At 38.0% G+C, this 14,972-nt stretch overlaps 1 protein-coding gene across 6 annotated transcripts in view; it reads right to left on the minus strand.

The window, feature by feature from the left end:
• KCNMA1 (potassium calcium-activated channel subfamily M alpha 1) overlaps window positions 1–14,972 on the minus strand; it is an 879,212-nt gene that overhangs the window by 115,404 nt on the left and 748,836 nt on the right. For 2 of the 6 annotated variants that reach the window (XM_054034184.1, XM_054034185.1), the window contains exon 19: window positions 11,668–11,841. The exons of the other annotated variants lie outside the window; for them this stretch is intronic. In XM_054034184.1, the coding sequence (XP_053890159.1) occupies window positions 11,668–11,841 (174 nt within the window). The remainder of the gene's footprint in view (window positions 1–11,667; window positions 11,842–14,972) is intronic. 6 annotated transcript variants of the gene reach the window in all.

Here is a 14,972-nt window from a genome sequence, read left to right on the forward strand (position 1 = left end):
CAGTGAATGTTAATTGTTGACAGACCAATTCTAATACGTAAAACACCATAAGTCATTGAGTAAACATCCAAATAAATCAAAAGGAATGATTAAGTTGCCATCAATAGCTTATTATATATGTTGACTTGATCGGTTACAGAAATAAAGTTAAATACAGTTCACAACATGAAGAAATCAGTAAAATATACCGCTAAGAAAGAGCACTCTCTTTATTAGTGATTCCAGTGATATATTTTACAGACTTCAGTATTATGAAGTTATGTTGTCTTCTAAACAAACACACCTAAAATAGAAGCGTCATTTAGTAAATTTACTAATATAATGAAGACCCAAGATACACATAACTAAGATTAAATCTATAAAATCATAGTAAAAAAATGGCAATCACGAAGTAGAGCTGGAACATAATTCACTGCTATGGAGTATTAGAGAAGTTCTGCATGTCATTTTTAGGTAAACGATGGCAAAAGAGAGGAGGCAAAGTAACACAATAATAATAAGAAATGGATATGTGATAGCTAACTCCGATTATAGCTGCAAAAGCAACTGCACAACGAATTAATGCTAAAACATCTGCCAAAGCAGACAGTAGTTTGGCTACAATTGATTGTTGCGGGGGAGCAAAGGCTCACAATTTCTTAAGAGTGGAAAATAAAGTGTAAGCTAAGAAATCTAGTGGTGATAACTAATGACAACGTTACTTACAATGGTGATTTGATCTCTAACAGAAAAAGTACTCTAAAGGATGGATGTGTGTAGCAGGGATCATATTTTTCTTACAAAAACAAAGCAGAATCAAGATGCCTCTGTGAAATAACAAATTACTGTTATACATTCCCACTGATTAGATCTCTAACAAAAATATTACACTGATAACACTCAAGTACCTACAGAGGGTAGGACCAGACTACTTAGTGTTGTTACATGAAGGAAATGGATGTCATTTCACATATATCTAATGGGAAGCTAACCATAATTTTATAATATGGAGATTACATCTCTCTATGGCAAACAGCAAAAGGGAATACTAAGGATTGCAGGTGTATTTTAGATCAGGGACAGTAAATCATGGATGCACAGGACTGATAAATACATCAAAAACATGCTGAAGGGGCCAGTGCCAGTTAGTCATAAGAATAACAATATTTCATCATATAAAATGTCACAGTGATAGCAGATAAAGAAATATGGAATCATATAAGACCAAGAAAATCCATTTTAGATCTTGGGCTTGATTCACCTTTGCCCTCCACCTTTTGTAGTCATTTACACCAGTTCAAAGCAGTGTAAGTGGTTTGCCACACAAAGTGCACGACAATGGTGAATTGCCAGGAAGGGTATTGTAGAGTAGATGTGATTAGACTAGTCTATTCTATGTAAATTCTTATATTGCGCTTATCAACTTTGTTTTTGTCCCCAGGGAGAGAATTTTTTCCCGAATAGCGGAAAACTTGTTGATTCGCTCTCTCTTTACAGTCAAAGTGAGAAGACATTAAGTGCAGGGCCAGACAAAGATAGCAAACAAAGATAGCATTTGATACCAAAGAGGCAATCTTTGGATTTTATAATACAGAAGGAATCACTGTTTTTTTGCTAGCAGATATTAAAGTAAATGTGTACACAGTACATAGATTCCAATGGTATTATACCAGTGTCAATAAAAACAATTAGGGGAGAAATAAATTTACCAATAATGTATAGGTTTGTGCAAGTGAATTTGAATGTTACTTACAGATGGGAGGTACCCATCCCTTTTAATGTAGCAGTGCATTTATTCTTTGCTAAAATAATCTTAGTTTTAGTAGTCCAGGAGGATTTAACAGCTAGGTTGATATTTTACTTGATTTCTAAGTTGTGATTCACATGTCACAGCTACAATCATTATCAAAAGTTTGAGGAAGTCGTCTCCTCAAATACATACTATTCAAGGAAGAGGCTAATTATAAAAGGAACTGAAAGAAGAAGTAAATGACAAATGCTAATCTGTTCTGTAAATGGTTTGCTAAAAACAGTGCAAGACCAATGATCTCATGGTATATTAACAGGAGATAACATTTGCTTCTGGTTGCCATTGTTTCCTCTAGCAGCATAGCTACCGTAATGCAAAATGCCTCTCCATATTGTACCTACTATGTCAGACGACAAACATCACCACTGGAGTTTAGAGAATAAAGATAATGCCATGCACATTGCAATGCAAATGGTGATACATTTAATGCAAACAAAATCTTTTGGACAAGAACAAACAAAGGAAATTGCATGACAAAGCTCAGAAAAGCTATAAGGTTTTCTAAGATTTCTGGTGGCAGTTCTTTCACAGGAAAGATGTTCTGTATTTCAATTAGAGTTGAAAAAGGGACTAAAAACTACAGCTGATTTTTGAGCTATTTTCTTCAGAGATCTATACTTCTAATTCCAGTGGTGGTATGTGTTTGACACAGTCAGTACAATATAAAGAGGCATTTTGCATTATCAATAATAGATACATTAGCAAATACATGCATGTTTGTTTATTACTCTGATTTAGATGGCTTCCCTCATAGTTCGTTATACTGCACCATCTTCCATTCTGTACTGGATTTTGATCATAACACATTGCACTTCAAGCACAATTTGGAAGACTCAAGGCCAAGAGATGTGTTTTCCTATATATTTGATTGAAAACATTCTGAATCTATGCAAATAAATTATTAAAATCTTTCCTAAGAGTAGGAAAATACTCAACCAATGACAGCTCCATCATGTGAAAAAGTATTATAATATATTAGGAATGCAGTCATTCTAGATTATGTGTTCAATTGAATTTGGAGACAATTTGAAAGGAGGGCAAGATCACACTATCAAGTGTCTCTGTGACCAGCATAAGGTTTTATGGAATAGTTTTCCACTGATTTTGGTCCAATATTAACCTAAGACCATGCCCAATCACATCACAACAAATTAGTTTCAGACACAAAATGGTAATCAAGTTGGGGGCCTATCCTGAAAGTGGAACTAAGAACTTCCCATCACTGATGTGCTTCTCAATCCTGCAGCTGTTTCTAAAAGCTTCCTCCCAAAGGCACATTTAGAACTAAATTAAATGCAACTTTGACTTAATTAACATTATAAATGATAATGAATACAGTGTGGATTCATAAGAGACATTTACATTGTGTTGTAAAACTGATAAAAATTTAATAACTCTTTGTTAATAAGTTATGTCTCTTTAGACCCATAAAGCCTAAGGCATTCAACGCTCTAGTCTAGGGTCTAAGCTAGGTTCCTAATGCAGGTGGAACAAGGAGGCAGAAGACTGACTTGACATTTGCTCTAAGCCTGCTCTGGATCAAGCCTCTGCTTGTTCATAAGTACTTTATTTCATATAGTAAAGGTCAGAATTTGGGCTCAAGGCAGGGCTATGACAGAAATGCTCAAGTGGAAACCGAGCTGGCCCTGGCATCTGTCGCTTGAGATAGCTCAGAAGCAGGAGAGACGGAGAGCTAACTGGCTAGCATCTGTCCTACACCAAGGAGGTAACAGGAAGAATCTGCTGCCTGGTGGTAAGAAACTGTCAGGGTGAGTTTCATGACAACCAGCCACACTCAGGAAATAAAAATGCAAACATAATTTCCATGTCACCTTGCATAAGGTCCTCTGCTAAACTCACTCCACAGGATGCAGACAGCATCTTTCCTAGCTTGTCCCCATCAAGGCAAGCCCCTCACTAGTCACTTCCCTGTGACCCTGGTAAGAAACACTACCCAATGGAAAGGCCTAAAGGAATTAAAAAAAGACTTCGTGGTCTCTTTTCCCCCCTCTCAACTCTTCAAAAAAGATTTGCTGCTAAACTTAGCAGTGCCTGAGTCCTGTGTTGAAGCTACTGTATGTATTTCTTTGCTGCACAGACATCATGAGTCAGGCAGAGCACCCTCACACCAGCCCACTGGTAAACACTGCGCCACAAAACTCATTTGAAAAGGCATCTGTTTCATTATTCATATATTCTGGTCATGTAGAACAACTAGTCAGGTTGTCTTGCTTTTACTATTCTACTGGTTGACAAGGAACAGCTGGGTTGTTGTTTTTTTCTGCTCCTGAATTTCTACAAATCACTATTAATCTATATCCTCATATTATCCTCAAATTAATGGAAAGCCAAATCATTTAGCATTGCTCAGGTTTAAATTAAAATATGCACCTATAAAAAGGATTCATTTTTCATCTTTATGAGAATCCAACACTGATTGTGTACTGGAAGTCAGATATTTGAAAAACATTGTTTCATCTTACTTTTTTGTCTTGTAATTAGTCTAAAATAACAAGTAATATTTAAACTATTGGTAAATATCCTTTATGCTGGATGAGAGCAAGGTGTGGTGAGAGAGCTAAACTCTATGTTGCTAAACTTTAGAGACAGCACACTATATGATTTTAAACATCTAATTCTTTTTTTATCTGAACATATGCACCACGTGCGCACGCGCACACACACACACACACACACTGCACAGAGTGTGCAAGGAACAAAGATCACACTGGTACAAGATTTAGTTCATACAGTATGTATCCAGGATTGGTCCAGTAATGGAAAAAACACTGCTAGACTGAGGGACCAGTGATAATTTTAAGGTCAGCTAACTCATGAACTAGAAATGAATGCTCTAGGCCACACAAATGCTGAGCTTCTTGTACATGTGCATCAACAGACTCGCTCACACGTACTCTTTCACATCCCTCTTTCAAACATGCACACATATGGACAGCAACTATTTGCTCTTAAAAGAGGGACAAAAACTTCAGAGCAGCAGTGTCTTCTCCCTTTTGCACTCTCTCTTATAAACAAATCCACACAATATAGAGTATACAGGGCTGGAATTATTTTCCCTTCTGTTCACTGATACTAAATAATTCTTTACAACCACTGGTTTTGTCTGAAAGCATTCACACTGCTCTGCCAAAACATTCCTAACTTTGAGAAAGCAGACCTTACACAATCACTTCATTCTGAGCACCATCCTGCTTTTACTTCCTACTTTAATTCTGGTAAGACTTTTGCATTGAATATCTCATATTTCCAACATTTCAGAGTATGTAGATTCAAGATTTTAGCTCCAGCTTTTGTTTTCAGTGGCCACTAAAATCTTGTGAATGAAGAGGGACAGAAGATGGCGGACTGATTGCTATGATTCTAAAGTCCAAAGCCTCATTATCATCGCAGAGGACCGGTATACCATTCCAAGCACTGGACCAGTGACCAGAAAGAAAATATTTCAACGTGTGCAGGAAGGAAATATACTGAGGCAGTGGTGGAAGGATTACGCAAAAGTAAGTGCAAATGTCTATGTGATAGAGGTGCAGACAACTAGGTTCAGAGAACTGGTTCAGAGAAATCATTGTTCCAACATTCAGCTCTGGAATGATGGTTAAAACTCTATCAGTCGGGGCAGCTTCAGGCAGTACTGCAAGACAGCCTACAAAAATATACAAATGGAGCTAGGGGGAAAATCATCCCACCCCCCAAAAAAACCCTTAAGCATAAAACCAAAGAGTAATTATGGGGTTCTTATTTGTCTGAAATATACATCTCATGGAAACTGGTTTTGTGGTCTGCAAGAACTCCAGGGGCCTGGGACTACTATCAAAAATGCCCTGCCTCCAGCACCTACAAACTCAGGGGCCACAGTGAGGAGCATAGTATAAGAACATACATAGAACAGAACAGCACTGGGACCTACATAGGTATTTTCCCTTTGTGTCATTTCTTTCCATTGTCTTGTTTTGCATACTTAAAAGGGCATTTAGGTGACATCAGCTTTGTTGACAGTAGCTTAGTCTGTGCATAGAGCTAATGAAAATAAATTGGTTTTGTTTATTATCCAGTAGCACTAACGATTACATTTAAGATGCTGTGTTGTATGGTGCCTTGATTTTTATTGTGCTGGACTTTTTACCATAACTATGTTATTTAAAATTGATTATTTCCTTGGTAAAATTGAATGCTTATTATAACATACATAAGTATGTTTTAAAATTATTTCTAGGATTTTTGAAGAAGATGCGTACAATCCTGTAGATTTATCTAGGGGAAACATCACACACATTTTGGCCCTCAGTTACACAAGAATAGATCCAGAGTAACTCTATCAATTTCAATAGTAACTGAAGGAAAAATTTGTCCCATTGGAGGAAGGAATAATTTTTTTGGAAATAGCTTTATGTAAGTCAATTTCCTCCCCACAGAGTGGTTCACTGGGTTACTTCACAAATGTTGGATATTCGTGACAAACACTGCATGATTTGTCTTCTCTCTGGGTTTGAATTAATAAGCTTTTTATTGTGTCACTATGCCCTCATTTTAATTGTCCTTTTATATTAGTCTCATTAAAGGAATGTCAGGATAGAACAAGCTAACACTAACATTCTCCAACACAGAGAGGTTGGGTCATTTCATAAAACCGAGTTAGAAAAACATACCCATCTTATCATAATTACTTGCTCAACACCTAACAAGCATATTCTGGGGGATCTAAATCAAATCCATCTTTCCTCCCTCAACAGATCCCATCAATTTTCCCCCTCAACCTCTCCTTTCCCAATACACTGATGGCATATAGTCTGCTTTTTGTGCAATACAGAGACGAGACAGCATGAGCAGAGAGAGGGTCACTGGGCCAGGTGGAGGGGAAAGGTGTCTATGGGGTAACAATAATAATAATACTAGTATCCCCAACAGCACATGCACCTCTATCCCTTCCGTGGCTGTAGTGAAGCTCACACAGTTGGGGAAGGAGTCTGGAGAACAGCATAGTATCTGGCATATTCCCTTTCAGAGCAGTGTAAGTTACATGAAATCTGGATCATAAGTTATGGCTGCCTTGAGCAGCACTAACTCCTCAGACCATAGCTTTTCCATGCTACAGAGGGGGTATACATTAGTGTCTAGCAAGAGAATCCATTGCCATTATAGAATGAAATAACCATGCTACTACTGATGCATGCTCCATGTCACAGCAAGCATGGGCCAGCATGGCTCCTAGCCCTCCACAAGAGCAGGTATTTCTGTCCTTAGGCTGTTTCATGGATGAAATGGCAGCAGACTAGGAACTGTGGATTTTAGGCATCAAGTCCTGCCTTTTAACATGGAAAGCAGAGGATCTGGACCTCCGACAGCAGCCACTCCCACGCAATGATATGTGCACTCATTTAGAAGTCACTGAATCATTAATATTCCAAATAAGAGGAACAAAAAACTACGCCTCCTTCTTACTGCCCAGAGCTTTTAATCTAACTGGTCAGTTAGGAACCCAGGATTTCAAAGTTTAATAAGTTTGGTAAACCTAGGCAAAGCCATGCATCTTCTAACTATAACCCACTGGTCAATACGTGTTATGTGTTCCTCTTTGTGCCTGATCCACAGAAGATGTCAATCTGTTACAACCCCAGTTATAGAGCCTGGTTCTTTAGTTCAAGCTGCTGAGACCCATGCTTTCCTTTGTAGGTCCCCAATCCAGGATGGTAGCCAAGATTGCTGTGATCACACAAATATTTCTAAACATAGCCAGGTGCATGCTGAAGTGTATTTCCCGAGGAACGGAATTACACAGATATCAACCCACTTCCATTAATGCCTTTCCTTGAGCACCTGCAAGCCTAGATACCATGGAGATGGGCATGGTAAAATAACCTACACAGATTAGAGCACAGTAGTAAACCTTTACTCTTGGACCATCGATTTCTGAGGAATATCAGTCATACTGTGATTTGGAGATAGTGAGATTGTCCTTAGGTTACCCTGTTCCTCTTCCATTTAGGACTTTGTACATAGTAACTAATTCTGTGAACATCACCCAATAATCTGTTCCATCAAGGAAGTGGTTTCTTCCTTCTGAATTAGTCCAGGTGCCACTCTTCACTTCAGTGTTGCTGCACCTCCAAACCAAGATTTGGAAGCAACACTGAATTGCCGTATAGTGTTTCTACCTACAAAATGCAGCTAAAACACAAAAACAAACAAAAAACTGCTGCTCACCTTATATCTCCCTACATTTGCAAAAAAACACCTCTTTCCTTTTAGATGGTTCCCACCAATGCCAAAAGAGATTTTAGTGTATTTATAGCTAATCAAAATGTGATTTTCATAAACTGAAAGTTCAGTAAAATTCAGTCTAGTAAATAAACAGAGAAATAATCTCTTTCACTTACAGTGCAACATATACTGTAAACTCCACTTCCTCTACAGGGGCATACAATTAGCACACAAAACTCCTATGTACATCAATGAATATGTAACTTGATACAGCCATAAGCTTCTACTTAGCACCAGATTCCTATAAACACGGTTAATTCTCATAACCATTATTCACTGTTTGAAGACACGACAGACAATGGTCTCTGATTTTATTTACCTTGAAAATGGAAAGCCTGCTTTTAAAAATAAAATATAAATAAAATAAAATAAAAATGAAAAACACATTAAGCAATCTTAGAAGCACACCAGCTCAATAGGGGAACCATGACCAAAGCAAGCCCTGTAATAGTATAATGACCTTTAACGAGTGTCTTGGGAAACAATACAGTTCTAGCATAAAAGACAAAGGGCAAAACTCATCATGGCTCCACTGACACTAATTCAAAATGATTTTCTGAACAACTAAAGAATGTAAGAGAGGTAATCTGATCTACCAATCTGACCTCACTTTGATTCCAGGGCCCTGCTGCTGCCATTTCTAATTGTCAAACACTCTAAATTTCACATCTGCTCATATTTAATGAAAAGCCGACTCTCACCACCATTCTTTGAGTTAACTAGCTCTGTCAAGATGGGCATCATCTGACCCCTCTGCACAGCAAAGAAAACATGGTGATTTCTATTGAAGCCCTGCCAGTGGAATTTTGTGTGTGAGAGTGTGTGTGTGTATGTATATATACAAAAGAAAGGCCTATGCTGGTTTGTTAAGGGCTTGAATTGATATTGATTTTTCTTACTTATTATTAACGGTCATAGGTGAGTAGTCTCACATGGGGAAGAATGAGATCTCTTGATTTGATGGAGTGACGACGGGGGGGAAAAGGCCGATGAAACAGAGGATTCTAAAAATCCCTAAAGCTGTCAATATCCCTTAGATTTCAGAATGCAACATGGGTCTAACATGTTTCCAAAAGTGGTGCTGTTGAGGGCAATGATATCATACACAGGATGTTTTTGGTTGAATAGGCAATGAAATCAAAACCAGGGTTTTTCCCCTCTACAGCCTTAAGTGAACTGGAAAGCTACACTAACTCTTCAAATTAGGGTTTCTCTTTGCTTGCCAGATGATACTAATGGTAGAAATGTCACCCATTTGTAGGGGACGTATTCATTTAGTGCTGTCTGTTTGCTGTTAACAGCAATCCAAGGACTCAACCACATAATCTCTTTGCACGAGACTGCATTAATGTAAAAAATATTGTGTGCTGTGTTGCAGAGACTAAGAGATTATATAAGTAAATGTGTCTGCAGTAACTCTCGGTACTGGAAGATTCTTATTCACTGTTCTAAGCACAGGGAAGTTAGTTTTACTGTACACAGTAGTGACACAGGGTTCAATAAAGGGTGCAACCTCTTAGTATAGAGCAAAGGAGTTACTAGTGGAAATTGTCACCCATTGGAGATAATGCATTAGAGATGACTAACTGGAAAAAGAAGTGAGGTTTTTTACCCACGAAAGCTTATGCCCAAATAAATCTGTTAGTCTTTAAGGTGCCACCAGGCTCCTTGTTGTTTTTTTGGATACAGACTAACACGGCTACCCCCTGATACTTGGGAAAAAAAAGACACAACAGCTACGCTGCATAGTCCTTATGGCTGTATGTAGAGTACATACAGGTCACATCCCCCCAGCATGCGTATAAATAACAGTGTAGATGGTGAGACATTGCTTGGGTGAGTTGAGTAAAGACACGCCTAAAGCCTTAGGGTACACACCCTACACAGCTCTCTACATGCCCAAGCAACACCTCCCCCATCTATACTGCTATTTGAGCAGTGTAGTGTCCGGCTGCCTCCCTACTGCTCAAGTCTTTCCCCATTGCAGGGAAAGACTCTAGCAGTGGGGAAAGGCTCTGGCAGGGAGGTGGGAGGCGGTGGGGAATGGGGAGACAGAGGGGAAGGGCTCCAGTGGTACCTCACTGCCAGAGCCTTTCCCTGCCACAGGGAGCTGCTGGAGCCTTTCTCTGCTGCATCTCCCCTGCCAGAGCCTTTCATTGACATGTGTAGCTACACGCTGCAATGTGGACACAGCCTCTGTTTCACTGTGGAATGTAGCCCACATATCGCTGCCAGTGGTGCGCAGTATAGACATAGCCTCAGAGTGTTTATACCTACACCACTGGTACACAGAGAGGGTTTGCATCACCAAGAAACCCCACTAGATAAAACTTCAAATGACAAGGCTTTTACGATTATGTGCCAAGAGTCTGTCTCTCTGGATCAATGGGTCACAGACTAAAATAGCTGGAGGCATTCAGCAGGTGTGACTAAACACTGTATTTATGTTGTATCAAAAAGCTACTGGATGCAACATCCACTAATCCCATTGTACTCAGCACTTGGTGGAGTTCCTGTGTGCCATGCCATACATCTCAGGTAATTGCTCTTCCTGATCAAAACTATGTCTTTTCTACCAGATACTCTGATTTTGCCCATCCATTTAGATAGGGAGAAAGAAAACAATCCCTGCCTGAGACATAGTTTTGCCTGTTATGGATATTTGAACAGGGCGGCATTTATTGTCAACAATAATCTTCCTCGACTGCTTACAAATCACTGAAGGAACAGTTGTGCTCAGGCTCCCAGTAATGTAGTTAACAATCACTTGCATTGCTCCTCCCTCCTTGCTCTATGTCTTCAGAAGAGCATTTGTGGTTTGTTCATGATAGGTGCTAATCATTGTCACCTGCTAGAGGTGCATTTTTAAAGAGTGACACGCTCCTCCTCTATTCAGGGGTACTTTGCGATGGACTACATGACAGGAGCTTGCGTCAGGGTAGACTCATTAAAGAGCAGCTTATGATGAAATAGCTCTAGACTGGGTACATCCATCTCTACTAAGCCTTCTGGGGTGTCTGTCTTGAATGAGGACTTCTTTCCTTACAGCAAATGAAGGGTTACAAAGAGTAAGGCTAATGGGAAAAAAACAAAAACAACCCTAGCTTCAGCTACAAATTGTATCCTCTATTGGAGACTTCCACTGCCTACTGTATGCCATTCAACCACACTGCTATCATAACTGCCCACTGAATTTATAGGGTTTTTTTTAAAACCAGTTTGTAGTCACAGATTTAGACACAGACTCCCCCCCCCCATTAATAAGGCATTTACTTTACTGTGTAATTAATGACAATTTATACTGTATGCATGAAATAAAAACAAAAAACATCACCAAGCTGCACTATTAAGGTCCCACATGCTGCCGCAAAGACGCACTATTTAAGAAGCACATTAAGCAAATTAATGAATAAATTAAATGTTGGTATTAAAAAACCCCCAAACCAGATCATATATAAATATAGAGCTATATTAAAACTAATTCTGAAAAAAAGCATCAGCCCAGTAAAACTCACAGAACTACAATGTACGACACAAGACAGGGATGATACCACAGACACCACAGACATGGAACAGCATGTGTTGGTGTTAAAACTTACAGGCACGTAAACTGGTGGAGCAATCATTAACAGAGACAGAAGAAAGTGGGAAGGCTCTCTCAAGGGTGTCCATGTTACTATGTACACTGCCTGACATGCAAGAGCAGTCACGCTCAGAGCGTCCGCAATCAAAACAACATGCCAGTTTCATTCTCTTGTAGATGGACATCTTGGCTATAACCATATGTTGGATGGGAGGAGAGGAAGAGCAGCAGGTTAATGGCAAGGTTATATATATATAACAAGGCAGCTGGAAGGTAACTTAAGGGATTTAATACAGGCCTTAGTTATGTTTAACAGTCTTGACCCAGGAAAAAAAATGCAATGTGATTATTGATAACAGTTTGGCTGCACATCAAAAGTAGGGAAAAGATCAATTACTCTTTATATTTTCCCTAAGTCTTATAGGGTGACCACAGACATAGGGAAGAATTGCTAATTACAATCAGATTTTTGGATTAAAAAAGAACAAAAGTAAAAACAGAAAATCCTAACAACATTTTTTTCCCCTGGCACAATTAACACTGCTGGGCCAAAAAGAGAGAGAAAAATTTAAAGATGTTAATCAATCATATAATTTGGACCTACATTGCTTGTGGCAAACATCAAAGTTATTAAAAAAAAAACACAGACAGAGAGCCTCTCAAAAGTGCTAATAATTTCTCAGTATTAAACAGTGCCTGAGAAGTTTCTTTGTTGCATTAAATTACATGTTATTGGAGAGTTACAAGACATCTTCACAAAACTTCCTGAAAGATTTAGTGACTTTACATTATGCCTTCAGGAACTGAAATTGACTCTCGACAGAATACCAAAATTTGTTCACATGAGAGATTCAGCTAATAATGGCAAATATGCTTGACATTAAAGTCATTTCACAAATAAGGCATCACCAAAAGCACACAGAACATTGGTCCATTGGAACATGCTGAACCAATCATCGGCATATTTTCTGCTCCAAGTGGAACTGTGATTGAACATCACAACTGTCTTCAGATGTCAATTCAGAAAGCAAATAAATAAATGCTTACTTAGAAACCAACTCAAAAAGATGTGCTAGCATCAGCAAAATCCATTTGTATCTTTTAAGCAATGGACCCAAAATGGTGATACTATCTTTGATGTGTATTTGCTATAAATGTAACATGTTTAATTTAAAAATTACTCGAAAGTATCATTGCCCAATTTTATCTTATTCACAATTTGAATCTGAAGATGAAAATAAATGCCACTTGAAAATAGTTTCAGATGTTGCACTGAACCATCATTGTTGGTAATGCCTTAGCATGAACTGGCTTAGTTATACCGCCACTTAAACAGAACATTGACAGCCAAAAGCAAAACCTTCAAATATAAAAGTAGCCAAAAAATTAAAGTTTCTTTGGCCTGTAGCTTCCATTAAGAAGTCTTTTTTATGTTACAATGGTGGTGTTATTTAAATTATTTCCCCTCAGTTTTGCCATTTTTGAATGCTACAGTCACCAGGAAAAAGGGATTTATCTCTCTCAAATGGGTCAAGTCCTGTTCTAAGACCTTTGTGACTTGCCATACAGTATATTTGTCAAGCAAGGGTAACGTTATGATTGTGGAAAACAGGCATTGAGGGAGATGAATGAGTGATCTCTTCAGCAGTGACTCCATTCCTCTAAAACGTTAATTGCATTTCTAGTGGCATGTTCTTTTAGCATCTTAGTCAAGTTATCTTGCAGCTGTTCAGAAAGTCATCATGCAGCATCAGGCCCGTTCAGTGCATGGTACATCATTCCTCAGAGATTGGCTTTTAGTATAAAGGGTTTCACTGCAGCTTTTGATGCATACAAATTTAGAGAACACAGAAAATTCAAAACAGCATTTGGTTCATCCACGTTTCCCTCTCCTAATTCTCCCCAGCATGTACTTTTAAAAGTAAAAGTTGGGGACAAAGTAGGGGAGACATTTGCTCATAAACTGATTAGATGTTTCCATTACACCTCTTTTTATTTTATTATTTTGTTTTTCACTCTAACGATATGTGGAGTTCCATAGAAAAAACATAAAGGGTACTTGCCAGAAAGTAATACTAGGTGAGGGGAAAAAAGATTCATTTTGGGTTTAAAATACAGCTGTTTTGAAGGATTTTTTCTAATCAAATGCTGTAGTGAAACACAGTATCTGAAAACTCTGTAATACTATGTTGTTGGTTAGTAACAGTCCCTGGTTTTCAGTTACTTATAGTCATATTTTGTCAACAGAAAATAATAAACTATGACACATTTATTAAAATAAAAAAAAGCATTGTTAAGGGCAGGGAAGGATGGGAAGGAAAACTTTTTGAACCATTTTAATCAGACTTAAACCAATGATGTGGACAATTTAAATCCTTCTATTCAATAAGGGAAAGTTTGTCAGGTACATCTTAAAACCCACACCTTTCAGGGACTGTTTTTAACTATTATTATTGGTTGTTCTGGAGACCATGCATCATTTTTTGATATTTCATAGTGTTAACATGCAAGAAACAGGCTTTAACCTGGCAATAAATGTAACAAAAAAGACTTGCTATAAGGGTTTAAACCAGTATATAAGCAATCACATATTAAAGCAATACATTTTGTAAAGAAAACATGCTGTAACTCTTCATTCCTGTTACACAGTCATTTTACATTCATACCAAATACAATATTGAAATAAATTTAAATTAAAACATGGAATATTAGTAAGGATGATTAGTGAGAAGATCAAAGACAAGACAGAAATGATTAAAGATGGTTCAGCCACACACATACTGTTTCCTGTTAAACTTCCATAAATATTAATAAAAAATGGTAATCAGCAGGGGATAAGGGGCTCTTTTTGTACAGCCTTTTGGGTGGATGCTAAATTCATATGATACCTGTAGCAGCTGCATAAAAATCCAATCATTCTCTACCATACCCTTGTAAAAATTATCAGGATGCAGAATGGAACTGTTATTTGCAGTTCTGGTGAAAATAAAAACAGAACATAACAACTTAAAAATTTCCTATTTTAGGTTCTTGAAAAATAAATGGATAGAAGGGAATGGCAGCTCCCTCTTCTTGGCATAACCCCCGCGCCCCCAAAATAAAACAAAACAAAACAAACCCAGAGGGCATTCCTATGTATCTGAATTCAAGCCAGTGAAATTTGGTTTCTGCTAATGAATCAAAATGTAGCTGTTCCACTGACACAAACTATTTGATAAAAGCAGGAAATGAAGGCAAGATTTTTAAGCTATTTGGAAAAAACGTTTCCAAAACTATCAACATTTTAGACTTCAAATCTCAGTTTTCATTTATTTTATAATT

The sequence above is a fragment of the Malaclemys terrapin genome, chromosome 7 (genome assembly GCF_027887155.1).
Source record: "Malaclemys terrapin pileata isolate rMalTer1 chromosome 7, rMalTer1.hap1, whole genome shotgun sequence".
Taxonomy (NCBI): Eukaryota; Metazoa; Chordata; order Testudines; family Emydidae; genus Malaclemys; species Malaclemys terrapin.